Source organism: Nomascus leucogenys, chromosome 17, assembly GCF_006542625.1.
Source record: "Nomascus leucogenys isolate Asia chromosome 17, Asia_NLE_v1, whole genome shotgun sequence".
Classification (NCBI taxonomy): Eukaryota; Metazoa; Chordata; class Mammalia; order Primates; family Hylobatidae; genus Nomascus; species Nomascus leucogenys.
In genome coordinates this window covers 35,687,112-35,708,394 of record NC_044397.1, presented here as the reverse complement: position 1 = coordinate 35,708,394, position 21,283 = coordinate 35,687,112, and the positions used below count along the sequence as shown (strand labels likewise).

The 21,283-nt window shown below is 46.9% G+C and overlaps 1 protein-coding gene across 1 annotated transcript in view; it reads right to left on the bottom strand.

The window, feature by feature from the left end:
• Positions 1-2,375: 2,375 nt before the first annotated feature.
• MUC17 (mucin 17, cell surface associated) overlaps positions 2,376-21,283 on the bottom strand; it is a 38,286-nt gene continuing 19,378 nt past the window's right edge. The window contains exons 6-16 of the mRNA XM_030795596.1: positions 17,630-21,112; positions 13,336-13,467; positions 12,500-12,627; positions 12,090-12,148; positions 10,835-10,986; positions 9,772-9,840; positions 9,490-9,649; positions 8,305-8,466; positions 8,016-8,113; positions 4,863-4,939; positions 2,376-3,109 (exon numbers count right to left, since the gene is read on the bottom strand). Coding sequence (XP_030651456.1) covers positions 3,068-3,109; positions 4,863-4,939; positions 8,016-8,113; positions 8,305-8,466; positions 9,490-9,649; positions 9,772-9,840; positions 10,835-10,986; positions 12,090-12,148; positions 12,500-12,627; positions 13,336-13,467; positions 17,630-21,112 — 4,562 coding nt within the window. The 3' untranslated portion in view covers positions 2,376-3,067. The remainder of the gene's footprint in view (positions 3,110-4,862; positions 4,940-8,015; positions 8,114-8,304; positions 8,467-9,489; positions 9,650-9,771; positions 9,841-10,834; positions 10,987-12,089; positions 12,149-12,499; positions 12,628-13,335; positions 13,468-17,629; positions 21,113-21,283) is intronic.

Below are 21,283 nucleotides of genomic sequence, written 5' to 3'. Positions count from 1 at the left end.
TATGCAGCCATAAATAAAAGAATGAAATCATGTCCTTTGCAGCAACGTGGATGTAACTAGAGGCCATTATCCTAAATGAATTAACACAAAGACAGAGAACCAAATACCACATGTTCTCGCTTATAAGTGGGTGCTAAACGTTGAGTGTACATGGACACAAATATGGGAACAGTTGACACTGGGGACCCCAAAATCAGAGAAGAAGAGAGGGGGTCAAGGGTCCCCCAAATACCTATTGGGGCCGGGTGCGGTGGCTCACGCCTGTAATCTCAGCATTTTGGGAGGCCAAGGCAGGCAGATCACTTGAGGTCAGGCATTGACCACTGCTAACATGGCAAGACTCTGTCTCTACTAAAAATATAAAAATTAACCAGGCATGGTGGTGCATGCCTGTAATCCTAGCTACTCGGGAGGCTGAGGCAGGAGAATTACTTGAACCCGGGAGGCAGAGGTTGCAGTGAGCTGAGATTGTGCCACTGCACTCCAGCCTGGGTGACAGCAAGTCTCGGTCTCAAAAGAAAAAAGAAAAAAGAAAAACTACCTATTGGTTACTATGCTCACTACTTGTGTGACAGATTTATTCATACTCTAAGCCTCAGCACCACACAATATACCTTTGTAACAAACCTGCACATGTAGCCCTTGAGTCTAAAATTAAAAAAAAAAAAGGTCAGGTTCGTGGTAATTTTTTATTTGTAACTTTTCTAATTTTTAATTTCCAATTTTGCTTAATTCAAAAAAATACATACCACTTTAGAGCAAATAGGACACAATGTTAACAACTGATAACTCTAGGTGAAGGTTATATGGGGTTCACTGTTATATATACATATATATGTATAATTTTTTTTTTTTAAGACAGAATCTCTCTCTGTCACCCAGGCTGGAATGCAGTGGTGTGATCTCCGCTCACTGCAACCTCCGCCTCCCAGGTTCAAGCCATTCTCCTGCCTCAGCCTCCTAAGTAAGTGGGATTTACAGGCATGCACCACCATTCCCGGCTAGTTTTTGTATTTTTAATAGAGTCAGGGTTTTACCATGTTGGCCAGGCTGGTCTTGAACTCCTGACCTCAGGTAATCCGCCTGCCTCAGCCTCCCAAAGTGCTGGGATTACAGGCGTGAGCCACCACGCCCGGGTAGGGTCCACTTTTTTAACTTTATTATTTTAACTTCCCTGTAGATTTGCAAATTTTCAAAATTAAAAAAAAAAAAAAGGCCGGGCATAGTGGCTCACGCCTGGAATCCCAGCATTTTGGGAGACAGAAGTGGCTGGATCGTTTGAGCCTAGGAATTCAAGACCAGCCTGGACAATACAGCGAAACCCCGCCTCTACGAAAAAATTAAAAATTAGCCGGGCGTGGTGGCCAGCATCTGTAGTCCCAGTTACTTGGGAGGCTGAGGCTGGAGGAATTCTTGAGCCCCAGGAGCTCAAGGCTGCAGTGAGCAGTGATCACACTAGTGTGCTCTGGCCTTGGCGAAAGAGTGAGACCTTGTCTCAAAAAAAAAAAAGAAAAGAAAAGAAACAGAATTTTGATGGCAAATACGGAAATGATCAAGTGTAACGGAATATTTTTGTCACAGGAGAGGCCAGAAGGGGACCGCTGAGAAACGGCATGGTGCCTGCAGGTGCTCAGAGCTTCCAGTAGGGGGCAGCAGAGTCCAGGTTCTGTCTCAGGTTAGGCTTTGAAGGAGTTGGCCGGTGGGAGACTTTCAAGAATACAATGAATCCTGAGCAGCATGGCTGGAAAATAATAATTTATAAAAAGCATCCTAGGAATATTAAGAAGGACAGCGATGAAAGAGGCTTTAGAAACAACCTAGTCCTTATTCGGCAGAAGGCAAGACTGAGTCCAAATAGATTTTTCCCAGATTTAACCCAAGGAATTCACGAGAAAGCTGGAAATAGAGCCCAGGTCTCTATCTCTTTAGATGCATGGAAAGAAAGAAAAGCCCGTTTTCAGGAGAGCTTGGAAAATTTGGTTTTCTTTGGTAGGAAGTGAGTCTCTCTCGCTCTCTCTCTCACTCTGTGTGTGTGTGTATGTGTGTGTGTGTCTGTCTGCCTTGCCTCTTGGACACAAGCAAATAGTGTCAGTGGAGTTCAAGGAATGGTCCTCTTTCCACTGCAAATCTCTCCCTTGTTATCTTGAACCCCAAAAGCATCAGATTTTATGTTCTGGAGGAGAGGAGGAGAGAGAGAGAGTCTGGGAGGTTAGAAACAGGAGCTATGGGAAATAGGAGGAAAAGATCTGGGAACCATGAAAATTGTAATAAAATTGCTTTATTATTTTTAGTTACTACAAATATATATTATAATATTTACTAAGGGAAAAAGCAGAACTCATAAAAATAACTTAAAAAATACCTACAATCTTATATACCAAAGGTAAATGCTCTATATTTAAACACAGGTGTTTTTCATGAAGATGATATGCAATAATTCTTATGAGAGCATTTTGTGAAATGTAAAGTGCATGCAGTCCAGCGTCCAAGGGGTCACGGTTGTAAACAGCTCGTCGAGGGCGCTGTCCATGGTACTGAACCCGGGCAGGCGAGAGGAGGAACCTCTCTGAGCTTATTTGGAAGTGCTAGCAGGGAAGTCCAGATACTTGTATGCCTTTGACTGAAGCGTGGTCCTCCTGTATCAGAGAAGGTCGTCCTCTCGTCCTCTTCAACTGAACATGCAGCTTTAGGAGGGACACACATGGGGCAGCGAGGGAGGACGGGGACACCCGCCTACCCAGCCAGATCAGCCAAATCAATCCTGGCGATCAATGGGGTGATAGATGTTGCAGTCAGAGCACCCCCAAATCTGGAGCGTCTTTGAAAAATGAGTGGGAAAGCCTAGCCTGATATCATGACAAGCCCATTGGAGCTTCCACGGGTTTCTTTTTGAGAATCTCCCAGCACTGCTGTCTCTCTCCTCTTTCTCCTTGGTAAGTACAGGGCTTGTTACCTGTACTTACAATGTGAACGTTGAGTTCCCATGGAAGGCTCTCAATGGGGAAATGCTCCACCAAGCTTAGCCGGACTGGGATCTCCTCACTCCCAGACTTCTCAGTTCCGTGCCTTAAAATGATGTCGTCATTACCTGAGGCCTCTGAATTCGGATCTGAAAAGAGAGATAAAACCAGGTGAGGGCTCAGCCCATGAGGAATTTTGGATTTTGGAAGCATAAGGAGGCTTAGAATGGGAAGTGTTCGGTTTAATTATTTTTATTTTTTAATTTTTTTGAGACAGGGTCTTACTCTGCCATCCAGGCTGGAGTGCAGTGGCACAATCACAGCTCACTGTGGCCTGTAACTTCTGGGCTCAAGCGATCCTCCCACCTCAGCCTCCCAAGTAGCTGGGACTACATGTGCACACAACCACACCTGAATAATTTTTAAATTTTTTGTAGAGATGAGGTTTCACTGTGTTGCCCAGGGTGGTCTCAAACTCCTGGGTTCAAGCGATCCATCCACCTCGACCTCCCAAAGTGCTGGGATTACAGGTGTTAGCCACTGTGCCTGGCTATGATTATTATTTCTTTTATAGTGACAGAGTCTCACTTTGTTGCCCAGGCTGATCCCAAACTCCTGACTTCAGACAATCTTCCTGCCTTGGCCTCATGAAGTGCTGGGATTGCAGGCTTGAGCCACCGCACCTGGCCTAAGTGGTTGGTTTAGAGCTTGTCCCATTACCTGGATTCTAGCACAAACCAATTGTGCCTTTCCGTCCCTGCCAGGTAGGTTTACAGGTATCCTGGCTGAAGATTTCACATTTGCCCCAAAGGGCTATGTCAAGGAAGCAAAGCACCTGAAGATGTTCACACTTGTTATTTCTCCTACCCTCAAATATCCATCTGGTTTAACTCATATTAAGGCAGTGATCAAGGAGTGGTCACCTTTTGCCCAAGTGACCAATCTTGGCCTTAATCATGAGGGGAAAACCTGATGTTACATACTTGTTGAAGTGAGGCGATAGCATCACATAGATATCACTTGTTATATCTATGATATAACAAAAATATTTAATCTGATTCCAATTAAGCCTCTAGACCCAACTTCCAGTATTTCCTATCCTAGAATACCTCTAATACCTCTGATAATAAGGATAGGGGGACAAGTTAGATGACATTGTGAAATGACCAGGAGTGTGAGACATTTTTCAAGACAACCATCCTAGATTCTTAAAAAAAGCAATATGTTAAAAAATGTAGGAGCCCATTCTAGATTAAAAGACCAAAGAGACATAATGGAAGTCAGTGAGTGAAATCTGTTGTATCTACATCTGAGAAAAAAAAAAAAACTAGTAATAAAAGATGTCCTTGGGCTAATTGGAAAAATTTGGTACCAGATGATATTGTGAAGTTACGATCAATGTATTGGATATAATCATGGTATTGGGAAGTGTGTGCTGAAATGGTTAGGGATCAAGTGTCATAATGTTGGCAGCTGACTTCCAAATTATTCAGCAAAAATTAGTGAATAGATCAATACAAAGAAAGAAACATATGACATGTTAAGCCTTGTTGAGCTAGATGGAATATGTAAGTATTTACTGCACTGCTGTTTTGACTTTTATGTATGTTTACAAATTAAAATAACTAAGTAAGTTGGCCATCAAGGATGTACTTAAGAGTAGGGAAGGAACCCTCAGAACCTGAAGCCTCAGGGGTCAAGGGGAAGTGATTCCACCTTGCTACGTAGCTTTTACTCTTCCCCTGAGTTAGGCTTGTTTCCTGGCAGTGTGGACCTGGGAGGATCACCTGGACCAATAAACTGCAAACATGGTTTTGTTTTTCTGAAGGTCCTACCATGTAGGAAAGGAGAAGAAAGTCGCAGTGTTGAGGGAGGCCAGCATCCCATCCAGGCCCTTCTTACCTTTGTTTCAGGGTCTATGTTTCTCAAGGAGGGCTGGAAATTACTATAGATGGACTCCAGGTGGATGGAATCATCATCTTCTGGAGGGATGGAAAGCCCCATGGAAACAGGAGGTTAGAAGGACAAACTTTCATCTCTCCCTTTAATCCCATCCGATGGAGGATGAGACAGTTTGTCTCTACCCCTAGGAAACTGGAAACCCTTGAAAATGTGACCGACCGGGCGCGGTGGCTCACGCTTGTAATCCCAGCACTTTGGGAGGCCGAGGCGGGTGGATCACGAGGTCAGGAGATCGAGACCACGGTAAAACCCCATCTCTACTAAAAATACAAAAAAATTAGCCTGGTGTGGTGGCGGGCGCCTGTAGTCCCAGCTGCTCGGAGAGGCTGAGGCGGGAGAATGGTGTGAACCTGGGAGGCGGAGCTTGCAGTGAGCCGAGATTGCGCCACTGCACTCCAGCCTGGGAGACAGAGCGAGACTCTGTCTCAAAAAAAAAAAAAAAAGAAAATATGACAAACTGTCAACATTACCTGACTCGGCAGCTCCCTAATACAGGCATATTAAGGCTATGAATTTTCTGAGTACAGCTGTAGCTGCACCCCACAAGTCTTGATACTAAGTATTTTCTCACTTTCACTATAATCTCTTATCTGATCCATACATTATTTAGACACTTGAAAAGAATTTCCAAAGATACGGGATTTTTGTTTTTGTTTTCCAAAAATATTTTTGTTTTCCAAAAATATTTTTGTTATTGATTTCTAACATACTTGCATTCTGGTCAGATAATATCATCTGATTTAAATAATTTTTTATAAGTTTGTTGAGGCTTTTTTAATGGCCTGCATGTGGCCATCCTTAAAAGCTTTCTTGTGGACTCAGGTAATAAATGTATACCCTCTATTTGTTGAATGTGGTGTTCTGTATTGTATTAAGGCTAATTATTTTGTACAAAAGTTCTGTAATCCTCAATGACTTTTGTCAATTACTGAGAGGTGTTTTAAAAATCTCTCACCATGTTGGTGGATTTGTTAATTTTTTCTTGTAGGTTTGTCAGTTTTTGCTTTATCTATTTCGAGATTGTACTAATAGAGCATACAAATTAGACTTGTGTCTAACAGAGTAAGCCATTTCCTAATATTGATCATTTTTATCCGTAGTAATTCTTTTTGCTTTAAAGTTTATATGCCTGCAATGAGTACAGCTATACACAAAACAATGGACACTTTGTTTAGTATTACCCTGTTTTGTCTTTTCTACACTTTTGTTTCCAACCTTTGTGTTTCTATTTAACATGTACCTCCCACCCACAGTGGATACCTAGATTTTTTTTTAAAAATCCTTTTTAAACTAGAGTTTAATCTACTTATATGTATTATGATTTGTGATATATTTGCATGACTTCCTATCATTTTATTTTGTATTTTCTATTTGTCCTATCTCCTCTTCTTCTTCCCCTTCCTCCTCCTCCTCCTCCTCTTCCTCCTCCGGAATTTTGTTCTGTTGCCCAGGCTGGAGTGCAGTGGTGTGATTTCAGCTCACTACAGCCTCCACTTCCCAGGTTCCAGCGATTCTCCTGCCTCAGTCTCCCAGGTAGTTGGGATTACAGGCACATGCCACCATGTCCAGATACACCAAAATTTTTGTATTTTTGGTAGAGATGGGGTTTCACCATGTTGGCCAGGCTGGTCTCCTGACCTCAGGTGACCCACTAGCCTTGGCCTCCCAAAGTGCTAGGATTACAGGCATGAGCCACCTTTTTTTTTTTTTAGAGACAGGGTCTTGCTCTGTTGCCCAGGTTGGAGTGCAGTGGTGCAATCATATCTCACTGCAGCCTTGACCTCCTGGGCTCAAGTGATCCTCCTGACTCAGCCTCCTGAGTAGCTAGGATTACAGGCATGCACCACTGTGCCTGGCTAATTTTTTTAATTTTTTGATCTCGTTATGTTGCCCAGGCTGGTCTTGAACTCCTGGCTTCAAGCGATCCTCCAGCCTTGGCCTCCCAAAGCATTGGGACTGTAAGCATGAGCCACTGCATCCCACCTCCTTTTTCTTTTTCTCCCTTTCCTGCCTCTTTGAGGGTTGACTGGACTTTTTCCTCATTCTAATCTTCCCCTTCTTTAGAATTTAAAGACTATTTTGAGAAATTTCTCATTCCACATATTTCCTTCTTTAGAATTTAAAGACTCTATTTTTAGAAATTTTAACATGTGCCTTTAACCTAGCAAAATCTAATGTGAGACTAACATTTACTGAGGTACAACTCCCCTGCTAATGAGCTCACCCACTCCCGAGCACTAATCTGTGCACTAGAGAAATCTACGACCCTCAAGGAACCTGTGTCTCCCCAGTGGTTCAGTTCACTATGCCCCATCCAGGATCACGCAGGAGTCAGTAATGGAAATAAGGTTTTAGCTGCAGAGCCAAACATTTTGGAGTGGAAAATATTTTCCCCCTTCACTCTTTAAGCCCCAGGGTCTTCCCAGGTGCCTCCTATGTACTCTCTCTTTTTTTTTTTTTTTTTTTTTTTTTTTGACGGGGTCTTGTTCTGTTGCCCAGGCTGGAGTGCAGTGGTGCAATCACGGCTCACTGCAGCCTCCATCTCCCAGGCTCAAGCAATTCTCCTGCCTCAGCCTCCCGAGTAGTTGTGACTCCAGGTGCATGCCACCACACACAGATAATGTAAAAATTTTTTCTTTTCTTTTTTTGAGATGGGGTTTCATGCCTGTTGCCCAGGCTGGAGTGCAATGACACAATCTCGGCTCACTGCAACCTCTGCCTGCCGGGTTCAAGCGATTCTCCTGCCTCAGCCTCCCTAGTAGCTGGGATTACAGGCACCTGCCACCACGCCCAGCTAATTTTTTGTATTTTCAGTAGAGACAGGGTTTCACTATGTGGTCCAGGCTGGTCTCAAACTCCTGACCTCAAGTGGTCTACCTGCCTCAGCCTCCCTTTTTTTATTTTTTTCAATTTTTTTTTTTTTAAGAGATAGAGTTTTGCTGTGTTGTTGCCCAGGCTGATCTTGAGCTCCTGGCCTCAAGTAATCCTCCTGCCTCGGCCTTTCAAAGTGCTGGGATGACATGCGTGAGCCCACCGCACCCAGCCTGTTTCCACATTTTGAGCCATTCTGAGTTCAGAGAGAAAGGCCGATACCTTGGCAGATGTCAAAGCCAATGTTTTGGAAGGTCCCAGGAGCTGGCCCACCATCCTCTTCTTGCCACTTGTACAACTGAGACAATCTGTACTTTTGCCTATTGATGGAAACACCAGAGAGATCCCATTAGGATTGGGGAACAGGAATAAGGACCAGGGACAAGCTGTATCCCCATTTTTAGCTTCCCCCACTGTCCAACTCGACGATGAAGTGATTAGAGGCAGAGGGTTCAGAGGAAGAGGAGGAGCTGGAGGGAGTTTGAAGAGGAGGTGGTAGGGGCTCGCTTACCGTTTCACCTCTCTCTTGGAGCGGAAAACAAGCATCAGGAGAGCTACCAGGATGATCAGCACCAGTGCGACCCCTGCCCCCACGAGGCCGTACACCAGACTCTTCCGGGTGCCCTGGTTACAGGCCTCCCCACTGTACCAGTGAGTTTCCGTGGTCACGCAGCTGAGAAGGGAGAGAAGCGGCAGGTTGGGGAGAGAGAACAGAGTCAGCACCAGCTTCAGACCCGGGCCCTGCCCAGGGGCTGTTTAATGAAGAGGAGGTGAGAAGAGATTGCCAGAGGGCATAAAGCAAGGCGCCCCGAGAGGATGAACACAGATGAAGACCAGCATCCCTGGAGGTGGTCCTCAAATGAGCTCAATTCCCACTCCAGGCTTTTAGATTTTGCCTCCAGTTGCAACCCAGGACCTAGGACGGTTGGCCCAACCCTGCGTCTTCTCTGGGCTGCACTCCCAGGGACTCCAGGACCCCACAGTGATCTTGCATCCGCCCATTAACCTTCTCACTTCCAGCCCTCCTCTCTGTCAAGAAAGCCAGGCTGCAGCCCTGATCCAGAGCTCCCGTTATACCCTTGAAGCTCTTCCTCCCTGCTGCCTTGAGATGCCCTCTCTAAGCACTGTTCCTTTCTTCCCCTTTCCAGCTTGTGACCCCCTCTTCCAGGAAGCCTTCCCAAACTAACTACTGAGGTCTTTGCCCACATGTGGCTTCTTCCCACACCTGATGTTCCAGCTGTTCTCTCTCTTTGGTTCTGTTTCAAGTGACAATGTTTTTCTTCGCTTTCCTACCTCTGTGACTGGGTTAGAGGGGTTCTCCCCACTCCCTATATGGGTGTGTAACCTTCTGTTTCTATTTCACCAGCAGAGGATCTTGTTCTCTCCCTGGAGAGAGAGCAAGGCTCTGTCTCTGATTCCCCTGTCGGACAACCTTCCCAGGAGGTTGTCACCGTCCTCAGCCCTCCTTAGCACAGAGAGGACACGGCTAGGCTGTTCTGGACGCAGCCTTGGAGCTCAACTACTCATGTTTTTCCCTTATCCCCAACCCAATTCCTCTGCAGCTGGACACATTCAGGAGACGCTGGGACCTAGTCCCATGACCTTGGCCTCCAGGCAATGCCTGGGGTGAAGCCCTGCAGGGGAGGGGAGGACCAGGACGTCTGGGCTGGGCTGGAGGAGATGGGGTAGCACTCACAGGCACCGGGGTCCACTTCGAAACATCTGGCACTTGCCGAAGTTACAGTTCTTGGAGATATTGAAGTCAGACTCACAGGGGCTGATGCAGTATGGCTTCTGGTCCCGGTACTCCACTACGAAGTAGTCTCCATATTCCTTGGCCATCTTCCGGCAGTCCTCTGGTGGAGGGTGCAGTGATGGGGAGCAGCTGTGATCAGGGGGCTGGGGAGGGCACTGTCCCACTCCTCCTGGGCTCCCCACCTCTCCAGCCTTCCCCCAAACCCCTTGTGTTATCACCTACCTTCAGGGTCATACTGGGTCACCGTAATGTTTTGCACTTGGGTGCCAGTGGTGTTGAAACACATCATGGCTGTGAAAGAGACACATAAAACCCCTCATGACACATACACGCTTGTTCTGCACCTCAGGGAGTTGAGGCATGTGTGTGTTTGAGAAGGGGGTGGGCTGTGATGGGGAGGGGGGAATCTGGCCCCAGCAGAGGGGCAGCATCAGCCTTGCATCCAGTGACCTTCCAAGTGTCCTGAGCCTTTTTGTCCTATGCCTCCCTTTTCTCTCTTATTTTCTTTCTTTCTTTCTCTCTCTCTTTTTTTTTTTTTTTTTTTGGTTGTTGTTGTTGAGATGGAGTCTTGCTCTGTCACCCAGGCTAGAGGGCAGTGGTGCCATCTCAGCTCACTGCAACCTCTGCTTCCCGGTTTCAAGCAATTCTCCTCCTCAGCCTCCCAAGTAGCTAGGATTACAGGCGCCTGCCAGCACGCCTGGCTAATTTTGTATTTTTAGTAGAGATGGGGTTTCACCATGTTGACCAGGCTGGTTTCGAACTCCTGGCCTCAAGTGATCTGCCTGTCTCAGCCTCCCAAAGTGCTGAGATTACAGGCGTGAGCCACCATGCCTGTCCAATGCCTCCTTCTTCCCTCTTCTGCCATGATCCACACACTTAGATGAACCCCTGTGTAATGAGGCCCATGGGTCCTCATTTCCAGCAGACTCCCCTGTCCTATAGCCCTTAGTCCTGGCGCCCTGCAAGATCTGGTCTGTTTGTACGTCTGGCCTTGCAGGTTCCAGGACGAATTCCCGGATCTCCATGTTCTCCTACTCTCTCCATTTGCCTTTGTCCCTTCCCCTACCCCAGGGAAAAAATGGGCCAGAGGATGATGAAGGTTAAAGACTCTCTCGGCCCAATCCTGGGGCTTCTTTGGGCTGCAACCCCAGGGACTCTAGGACCCCACAGTGACTCTTGCACCCACTCATTAACCATCCTCACTCCCAGCCCTCCTCTCTATTAAGAAAGTCATGCCCCAGCTCTGATGCCTTCTCCCTTCTCTCCCTGGAAGCCCAGAGTTTACCTGAGCAATTATCATTAATCATTATTTGCTCCGCGGTCACATTTTTGATTTTCTGTTTCACTACTTCAGTGGCATTGTCCAATACTGCCTTGTATTCTGGTGTGTACTTGGTTCTTAGGAGGACGTCATGCTCCACCACCACACTGCCAAGACTGAAGAGGGAAGGGAAGACGTCCTGGGGTCAGAATTGGGTGCTTACCTCTCGAATCTGTACCAGGCAGGCTTCACCCTCTCTGATCCCAAGGGAAGGTAGAGCTGCGGGCAGGACAGCTGGGGTGATGACTCTGTCCTAGGCACTTGGGGCAGGACAGTTTGGGGTGATGGCTCTGTCCTACGCACTGCACTGGGCCCCCTGCTATAGGAGTTCTCCCAGCAGCCTGTGCCTAAGAGAACTTTCTTCAAAGGGAGTCTCTGGGAAGTCTTAGGGAAGCCTTAGCGATGAAGATGGATGGAGGAATGGGAACCACAGAAGAGGCCATCCTTGAGGTTTTTGGGTTTTTTGTTTTAGAGACAGAGTCTCACTCTGCTGCCCAGGCTGGAGAGCAATGGTGCGATCCTGGCTTACTCTAGCCTCTGACTCCTGGGCTCACGTGATCCTCCTGCCTCAGACTCCTGAGTAGCTAGGTCTACAGGTGTATACCACCATGCCCTGCTAATTTTTGTATTTCTTATAGAGACAAGGTCTTGCTATGTTGCTCAGGCTGGTCTTGAGCTCCTGGCCTCAAATAATCCTTCCACCTCGGCCTCCCAAAGTGCTGGGATTACAGGTGTGAGCTCCTGCACCTGGTGCCTCCTACACTTATATATTGAAGCCCTAACCTCCAGAACCTCAGAATGTGACTATATTTGGAGACAGGGTCTTTAAAGAGGTGAGTAAATTAAAATGAGGCCATTAGTGTAGGCCCTTATCCAGTCTGACTGGTGTCCTTATAAGAAGGGGAAATTTGGATATGCAGAGACAGCAGGGAGATGTGCACAGAGGAAAGACCATGCAAAGACACAGCAAGAAGGCAGCCATCCACAAGCCAAGGAGAGAGGCCTCCAGAGAAACCACACCCACCCACACCTTCATCTTAGACCTCCAGCCCCTAGAACTGGGAGAAATAGATTTCTGTTGTTTAAGCCGCCCCATCGGTGGTATTCCACAATAGCTGCCTGAGCACAGTAATGCAGGGGGCACAGTTCTAATTGCCTTTATAATTATGACCACTGCTTCCACGCCACAGACCCTCTTCCCACAGGCCCAGACACTTACCGTAGCCTTGTGATATTCACCCCGACATACTCAGGGATCCCGGAATACACAATGTTCATCTGAAAGGCAAGGGGCCACTGTGTCATCCCAGAGGGACCATGGGGCCTTTCCGTGGGACATCAGGAGGTCGCAGGACCAGGGGATGCTCCTGTCCCACAGCATCATAGCACACTCATCAAATGGAGTGGTTTCTTTCCAGAGACCTGCTCCACCCAAGGGGCTTCCTGCAGCCCCCAGTTAAAACTTGGCCTCATCTCTTCCCTCCTCCACTGGCAAGCCCTGAGGATGTGGGGGCCTGAGAGAACTCCCACACATCAAACAAGGGAACAGCCCCCAGCTGCCTTCTTACCCTGTAGACTCTGCTCTGGGGGGAACTGAGTAGCCATGAGGCCTTGCTCTCTCAGACTTACCTGTTCCGTGAATGTCTGATTGAACTCCCGGAATTTCTGGGAAGAGTGGTCTTTTAGCTCTTCGGTGAACTTCACACTGGTCACTGTCACAGTCAGTTCCATTTGGGCAGAGATAGTCTCCGGTGGCCCTGAGGCGGGTAGACTTACTGAGCAAAGCATCTCTGAGTTTCCTACTCAGAAGATCTGCCCCCCAGCCTGGGTGGAGGGAGTGACCTCCATTGTATTTTATGGTAAAATTTTGTGCCAAATTTGTATCCAAAATACACCTTCTTGTTTTATTTTCTTTTCTTTCTCTTTTATTCATTTTCTTTTCTTTCTTTCTCTCTTTCTTTCTTTTTTCCTTCCTTCCTTCCTTCTTTCTTTTTTTTGACAGAGTATTGTTCTGTTGCCCAGGCTGGAGTGCAGTGGTGAGATCATAGCTCAGTGCAGCCTTGACCTCCTGGGCTCAAGCAATCCTCCCACATCAGCCTCCTAAGCGGCTAAGACTACAAGTATGCACCACCACACCCAGTTAAGTTTTTTTTTTTTTTAAATAAATAAATGAGATCTCACTATGTTGCCCAGGCTGGTCTCAAACTCCTGGCCTCAAGTGATCCTGCCTCAGGCTCCCAAAGCACTGGAATTACAGGCGAGAGCCACTGTGCCTGGCCTATTTTATTCATTTTGTAATGCTTTAGCATTTGTAGCACTGGGTGGAAACAAAACAAAACAAAAAACACCACAGCCCAGAAGAGGCCCTATTCCTGGCCTCACATCAAAGTGGGGCAGGAACTGGTGCCTGTATGGAGGTCAGGTCCCCGGGCATGGGGTGGGGGAAGGCCTGGGGTTGCACTCACCTATGTCAATGATGCTGACCACGTCCTCACACAACTCCCCGTGATAGAGGCTGGGACACTGGCACTTGAGCCCATCCCAGGTGCCTCCATTCTTGCAGCGAGAGGCCGTATTCTGGCACTGATCTCCAAAGCCTGTGGAACAATCACAGAAGTTTTCTTTCCAAGTTCCTCCATTGAGGCACCTCACTGGAAGGAGCAGGGATCTACTGTGGTTACATGTTGAGCACAGCACTTTACAGCTTACAATGCGTTTGCACGGACACTGCCTAATTTGTTTTTGTTTTTGGAGTCCGAGTTTTACCCTTGTCGCCCAGGCTGGAGTGCAGTGTCGCGATCTTGGCTCACTGCAACCTCCACCTCCCAGGTTCAAGCGACTCTCCTGCCTCAGCCTCCTGAGTAGCTGAGATTACAGGTGCGTGCCAACGCACCCAGCTAACTTTTTGTATTTTTAGTAGAGACGGGGTTTCACCAGTTTGGCTAGGCTGGTCTCAAACTCCTGACCTCAGGTGATCTGCCCACCCCGGCCTCCCAAAGTACTGGGATTACAGGTGTGAGCCAACGTGCCCGGCTCCAACACTGCCTAATTTGATACGCTCATGAGACCCCAGGGGTGCACAGGACAGTTACTATTATCCTCACTTCACAGATATGCAAAGTGAGTCAGAGAGAGGCTAAGCCACCTCCCGATGGGTCCACGTGCAGGCTGCACTCCACCCAGTCCTAGTCCAGCATGCTTGACTTTACCTCAAAAACGTGAAGAAAGAGAAACCTGGTATTGTGAGAGGTGAGCGACACAGTCAGAGCCGAGGAAGGGAGAACCCGGGTGAACTTCAACAGTCTAGATTCCACCCAGGTTGAGAATTAGATGGTTGTTGTTCCTCAACACCCGCTTTGGAAAAGCCCATCCTGGCAATCGTTACTGTTACGACTCATTCTGATTCTTTTTTAATTTACTGGGATATGGAGTTTGAGGGAGGAGTTTAGATCTTATTTTATTATTATTATTATTATTATTATTATTATTGAGACGGAGTCTCGCTCTGTCACCCAGGCTGGAGTGCAGTGGCGCGATCTCGGCTGACTGCAAGCTCCGCCTCCCGGGTTCACGCCATTCTCCTGCCTCAGCCTCCCGAGTAGCTGGGACTACAGGTGCCCGCCACCATGCCTGGCTAATTTTTTGTGTTTTTAGTAGAGACGATGTTTCACCGTGTTAGCCAGGATGGTCTGGATCTCCTGACCTCGTGATCCACCCGCCTCGGCCTCCCAAAGCGCTGGGATTACAGGTGTGAGCCACTGCGCCCGGCATTTTATTTTTTTGAGACAGAGTCTCACCATCTCGTTCAGGTTGGAGCACAGTGATGCAATCGTAGCTCACTACAGCCTTGACCTCCTGGGCTTAAGCAATGCTCCCACCTTAGCCTCCCAAGTGACTGGGACTGCAGGTATGAATCACCATGCCTGGCTAACTTTTAAAATTTTTCTGTAGACATGGGGTATTTCTCTGTTGCTCAGGCTGGTCTCAAACTCCTGGCCTTACCAAATCCTCTAGTCTCAGCCTCACAAGATCCTGGGATTACAGGTGTGAGCCATCATGCCCAGCCTAACAACTCCTTTTTAAACTGCAATTCAACAAATAAACTCCTCTTAGTTTAAATAGGTAGGAAGTAGTGATAGCCAACTCTCGAATATCTGTGCCAATCAATCTGGAAAATCTAAAACTCTGTTTTCTTTGGCTTTTCTTGAAAATCGCTGTGCCTGGGTAGATCAGTAATCAAGATGTATTTTGTCTGGGGAAGTGCACGAGGTATGTATAGACTCTAAAAAGACCTGCCTCCCCTCTGCCTTCTGGTTTACCCTAAACAGACAGCAGGATCCACACTCGTGAAAGTCACAGCATGCAGCCTCTATTTATGTGCTTTTGCTCCAAGACGTTTGGAAAGAATAGAAGAGAGAAGTCAAGTGTCCTGGGCACACTGGAAACCCATACATCCTAAATTAGTCTCCTCCCTCTGTCTCTCTCCCGCTTTCACTACTGAAGATGTCCAGACCTGAGCTAAGTGCCAAAACACAGGCTAGCGAGAAAAAACAGAAGCAGATGCTGGGGCGCGTTCAGCCATTGCTCAACAGTCTAAAGGGAAGACCAATCTCTGGGGAAGAAGAGGAAGACAGAAGGAGGACAATCTGCTTCAAAGATGCTACCGACACCAGATGGTGGGTCCAGTGGCATTGCAGCCACCTGGCCTTTGTCTTGAGACACCTATGAGGCTTCCTGGAAATACAAGGTCCAGATCTCCCACCTGAAAATGCTCAGACCACTCATCTGAGAATCAGAGAGCTCAAGAAGACAAAGATATATTGGAGAGAATCCAGAGAAAAAAGCCATATGATAGAAAATCCAGCCAGGCGCGGTGGCTAACACCTGTAATCCTAACACTTTGGGAAGCTGAGGTGGGTGGATCACCTGAGGTCAGGAGTTCAAAAACAGCCTGGCCAACATGGTGAAACCCTGTCTCTACTAAAAATACAAAAATTAGCTGGGTGTGGTGGTGTGCACTGTAATCCCAGTTACTTGGGAGGCTGAGGTGAGAGAATCGCTTGAACCCGGGAGGTGGAGGTTGCAATGAGCCGTGATCGCGCCATTGCACTCCAGCCTGGGCAACAAGAGTGAAACTCCATAAAAAAAAAAAAATAGAAAAGAAAAGAAAAAAGAAAGAAAAGAAAAAAGAAAAAAAGAAAGAAAAGTTCAGGCAAAGTAGAATTCAGCAAAGGAAAAAAGTCACAAAGTCCAGAGAAAACGTAGTAGTCAAAAGCTGAAGAACCACCCTTCATCATCATCAATTCAAGAAGGGATTGAGCAGTTCTGTGGGCAGACATAGATCATATACCTGTGAGCCTATTCATCTAAATAAATCAGTGTTTTCAAGTATTTTAATTAGCATACTTTAAAAAACGTATGCAAAATATTCTTAATCTGGGAGTCATACTCACAGGTCTATTAGTATATTACATGATTCATGTAATACAATATACAGGATATTATAATAGCAGGTATTGAATGGTGCAGCGCTCACCCTAACAAGAGAGAAGAAGGCTGAGTGAAAGTTCTTGAGTCAGAGAAAGGAGAGGGATACGTAAGGACAGCGAAACACTCATAGGCATTGGAGGTAGAATTCAGAGCTGATAGAAGTGAAGGAATCTTCTTTTGCTTCTTTAGTGCATGCTCAGGGGATAAGATGAATCAAAATAAAAGTGAATGGTGGCAGAGATACTTGACAAAGGTACACATGAATGAATTGGCGAAAACCTTCTGCAAAAAAAAAGTTTGTACTTTAGTATGAACAAAATCAATGAGAAAATCCATTAGAAAGTTTGCAAAGTAAATAAAAAGTTTAAAAGAAAACATAAATAAACCACTCAGAGTTAATAACATCATGGCATACAAAGTGCAATGGAACAGAGACCTGCAGAATACAAAAGAGAGAAAACAGGACTTGTGTACAGAATACTAGAGATTGAGGTGCCCAGGCAAAGAGAGGTAATGCTTTGTTCAGAAAAGGGGAACTTGTGCAAGAAACAGCGAGAGCGGAGAAGTGAGAGAGTGCTGAGACAGAAAACCTTGATGCAGGTTTTATCAAAGGGAAAACAAGTAAGTCAGAGAAAAAGGAGTTTAGGAGTAAATGTTTAAGAAGAAAACCACAAAAAGTAGTGAGTGGAGATTGAAAAGAAAGTTTCGAAAAGGAAAATTCTTTTGAAGGGTGTCTGTTCTTATCCTTTGCCCACTTTTTGATGGGGTTGTTTGATTTTTTCTTGTAAATTTGTTTAAGTTCTTTGTAGATTCTGGATATTAGCTCTTTGTCAGATGGGTAGATTGCAAAAATTTTCTCCCATTCTGTGGGTTGCCTGTTCACTCCCTGGAATACTATGCAGCCATAAAAAAGGATGAGTTCATGTCCTTTGTAGGGACATGGATGAAGCTGGAAACCATCATTCTGAGCAAACTATCGCAAGGACAGAAAACCAAACACTGCATGTTCTCACTCATAGGTGGGAATTGAACAATGAGAACACTTGGACACAGGGCAGGGAACATCACACACTGGGGTCGGCTGTGGGGTGGGGGGATGGGGGAGGGATAGCATTAAGATAAATACCTAATGTAAATGATGAGTTAATGGAGGCAGCAAACCAACATGGCACATGTATACATAGGTAACAAACCTTCACGTTGTGCACATGTACCCTAGAACTTAAAGTATAATTTTTTTAAAAAAGGAAAATTCAAGAAATCACTTACATTGTGTGGTTGTTGTCACAGTAGGAGTTGAGGTGGGGTTGCTCTTAATTGTAGGAGTAGTCGTGGGGACAGTGGTGGTGGTCACCGTGGGGGAGGAAGTGATCCATGTGCTGGGTTTTGTCCTGGTGGTCATGGTAGTGACAGCCTCAGGGTTCACAGTCATGGATGAGGCAGAAGTTGTTGGAGGTGTACTGGAGTGAGCAGGAGGAAATATAGGTGGGATGGTGTGAGAAGTAATTGTTGACGGCCTGCTGGATTCTGATGAAGGGATCACAGAAGGGGTGGCGACAGAAGTAGAGGCGTGAGGTGTACTGGTTGCAGAAAGCATTGATGCAGAAATAGTGGAGCCTCTGCTGGTTGTGCTGGGTGTGCTGGCGGCAGTAGACATGGTCACATATGTGAGGGGAGCTGCAGTAGTCATTGCAGTTGTTGTAAATTCCTTAGTAGTTGAAAAAGATGTGGTGGTACTACTACTAGAAGTTGATGGTGTGTTTAGTTCAGTGGAAGTTATCACAGAGGTAGATACAGCACCAGTTGTTGCAGGAATGACATCAGCAGTAGAACTGGTGACAGGAGTGCTGGGAATAAAAATGGTTGTCCCAGGTGTGGTTCCTTCTGTGGTCACTGATACAGATATGGTGGTGGCTACAGGAATTGTGGGAGTTGAGGCAGCGTCAGTAGATGGGGTAAAAGTTGTGCTTGTGTCAAGAGGAAGTGTCGAAGCTGTGCTGGCCCCAGGAAAGCTAGTTGGAAGTGTGGTGCTGACAAGGAGAGTTGTTAATGGAGTGCTTCTTTCACTGGTAGTTGAAATGCGTATGGTAGTGACTTCAGCAGGTATGGAGGATGAACCGGCTTCGGTAGAGGTGAGCAAAGGTGTGCTGGTATCACCAGGAGGTGTTGAAAGTGTGCTGGCCTCAGAAGGACTCGTCACAGATATAGGGCTGATGAGGAGAGTTGTCAATAAAGTGCTTCTTTCACTCGTAGTTGACATAGGCATGGTGGTGCCTTCAAGAGTTGTAGGAGATGAACTGCCTTCAGAGGCAGTGGTCATGGACATGCTGGTGTCAACAGATGGTATGGAAGGGGTGCTACTCTCAGGAAACCTTGTAACAGGTGTGATACTGACAAGAATAGTGGTCCCAAGGGTGCTTATTTCCGTGGGCATTGACACAGACATGGTGCTGCTGTCAAGAGTTGCAGAAGATGAAATGGCTTCAGTAGAAGTGGTCACAGGTGTGCTGGTGACAACAGAAGGTGTTGAAAGGGTGCTACCCGCAGAGCTGGTCACACGTGTGGTGCTGACAGGCATAGCTGTTAATGGAGTGCTTCCTTCACTAGGAGTCCAGATTGGCATGTTGGTACCCTCAGGAGTCATAGGAGATGAACTGACTTGGGTAGAAGTGGTCACAGGTGTGCTGGTGTCAACAGGAGGTGTTGAAGCTGTGCCAGCCTCAGAAATGGTCACTGATGTGGTGCTGACAGGCATAATTGTAAACGGAGTGCTTACATCACTAGGAGTTGACATTGGCAGGGTTATACCTTCAGGAGGTGTAGGAGTAGAACTGGTCAGAGTAGAAGTGGTCACAGGTGTGCTTCTGTCAACAGAAGGTGTGGAAGGTGTGCTAGCCTCAGAACTGGTCACATGTGTGCTGCTGAGGGGCATAGTTGTTAATGAAGGGCTTCCTTCACTTGGAGTAGACATACGCATAGTGCTGACCTGAAGAGTTGCTGGAGATGAACTGGATTGACTAGAACTGGTAACAAGAGTGTTGGAGTCAACAGGAGTTGTGGAAAGGGTTTTAGCCTCAGAACTGGCCACCGGCGTGGTGCTGACAGGAATACTTGTTAATGGAGTTCTTCCTTCACTAGCAGTTGAGGTTGGCATGCTGGTAACTGCAGCAGTTGTAGGAGATGAACTGGCTTGAGTAGAAGTAGTCACCGGTGTGCTGGTGTCAACAGGAGTTGTTGAAAGGGTGCTCGTTTCAGAACTGGCCACCGTGGTGGTGCTGACAGACATACTTGTTAATGGAGTGCTTCTTTCACTAGGAGTTGAGGTTGGCATGCTGGTAACTTCAGCAGTGGGAGGAGATGAACTGGCTTCAGTAGAAGTGATCAAAGGAGAGTAGGAGTCAACAGCAGTTGTTGAAAGGGTGCTAGCCTCAGAACTGGCCACCAGCGTGTTGCTGACAGGTATACTTGTTAAGGGAGTACTTCCTTCACTAGGAGTTGAGATTGCCATGCTGCTACCTTCAGCACTTGTAGGCGAGAAACTGCCTTCAGTAGAAGTGGTGACAGGTGTGCTGGTGTCAACAGGAGTTGTTGAAAGGGTGCCAGCCTCAGAACTGGCCACCGGCGTGGTGCTGACAGGCATACTTGTTAATGGAGTGCTTCCTTCGCTAGGAGTTGAGGTTGGCATGCTGGTAACTTCAGCAGTAGGAGGAGATGAACTGGCCTCAGTAGAAGTGGTCAAAGGAGTGTTGGAGTCAACAGGAGTTATTGAAAGGGTGCCAGCCTCAGAACTGGTCAATGGCGTGTTGCTGACAGGCATACTTGCTAAAGGAGTCGTTCCTTCACTAGCAGTTGAGGTTGGTATGCTGGTACCTTCAGCAGTTGTAGGACATGAACTTGCTTCAGTAGAAGTGGTGACAGGTGTGCTGGTGTCAACTGGAGTTGCTGAAAGGGTGCTAGCCTCAGAACTGACTACCGGCGTGGTGCTGACAGGCATACTTGTTAATGGAGTGCTTCCTTCACTAGGAGTTGAGGTTGGCATGCTGCTACCTTCAGAAGTTGTAGGAGATGAACGGGCTTCAGTAGAAGTGGTCACAGCAGTGCTGGTGTCAACAGGAGTTGTGGAAACGGTGCTAGCCTCAGAACTGGCCAACGGCGTGTTGCTGACAGGTATACTTATTAATGGAGTACTTCCTTCGCTAGGAGTTGAGATTGGCGTGCCACTACCTTCAGCAGTAGTAGGAGAGGAACTGGCTTCAGTAGAAGGGGTCACAGGTGTGCTGGTGTTAGCAGGGGTTGTGGAAAGGGCGCTAGCCTCAGAACTGGCCACAGGCGTGGTGCTGACAGACATACTTGTTAATGGAGTGCTTCTTTCACCAGGAGTTGAGGTTGGCATGCTGGTAACTTCAGCAGTTGGAGGAGATGAACTGGCTTCAGTAGAAGTGGTCACAGGAGTGTTGTCAACAGGAGTTGTTGAAAGGGTGCTAGCCTCAGAACTGGCCATTGAGGTGGTGCTGACACGGATACTTGTTAATGGAGTGCTTTCCTCACTAGGAGATCTGGTTGGCATACTGGCAATATCATCCATTGTACGAGATGAACTGCCTTGAGAAGAAGTGGTCACAGGTGTGCTGGTGTCAACAGCAGTTGTTGAAAGGGTGCTAGCCTCAGAACTGGTCAACGGTGTGATGTTGACAGGCGTACTTGTCAATGGACTGCTTCCTTCAGTATAAGTTGAGGTTGGCATGCTGGTACCTTCAGCGGTTGTAGAAGATGAACTGGATTCAGCAGAAGTGGTCAAAGGAGTGTTGGAGTCAACAGGAGTTGTTGAAAGGGTGCTAGCCTCAGAACTGGCCACCGGCATGTTGCTGACAGGTATACTTGTTAATGGAGTACTTCTTTCACTAGGAGTTGAGATTGGCATGC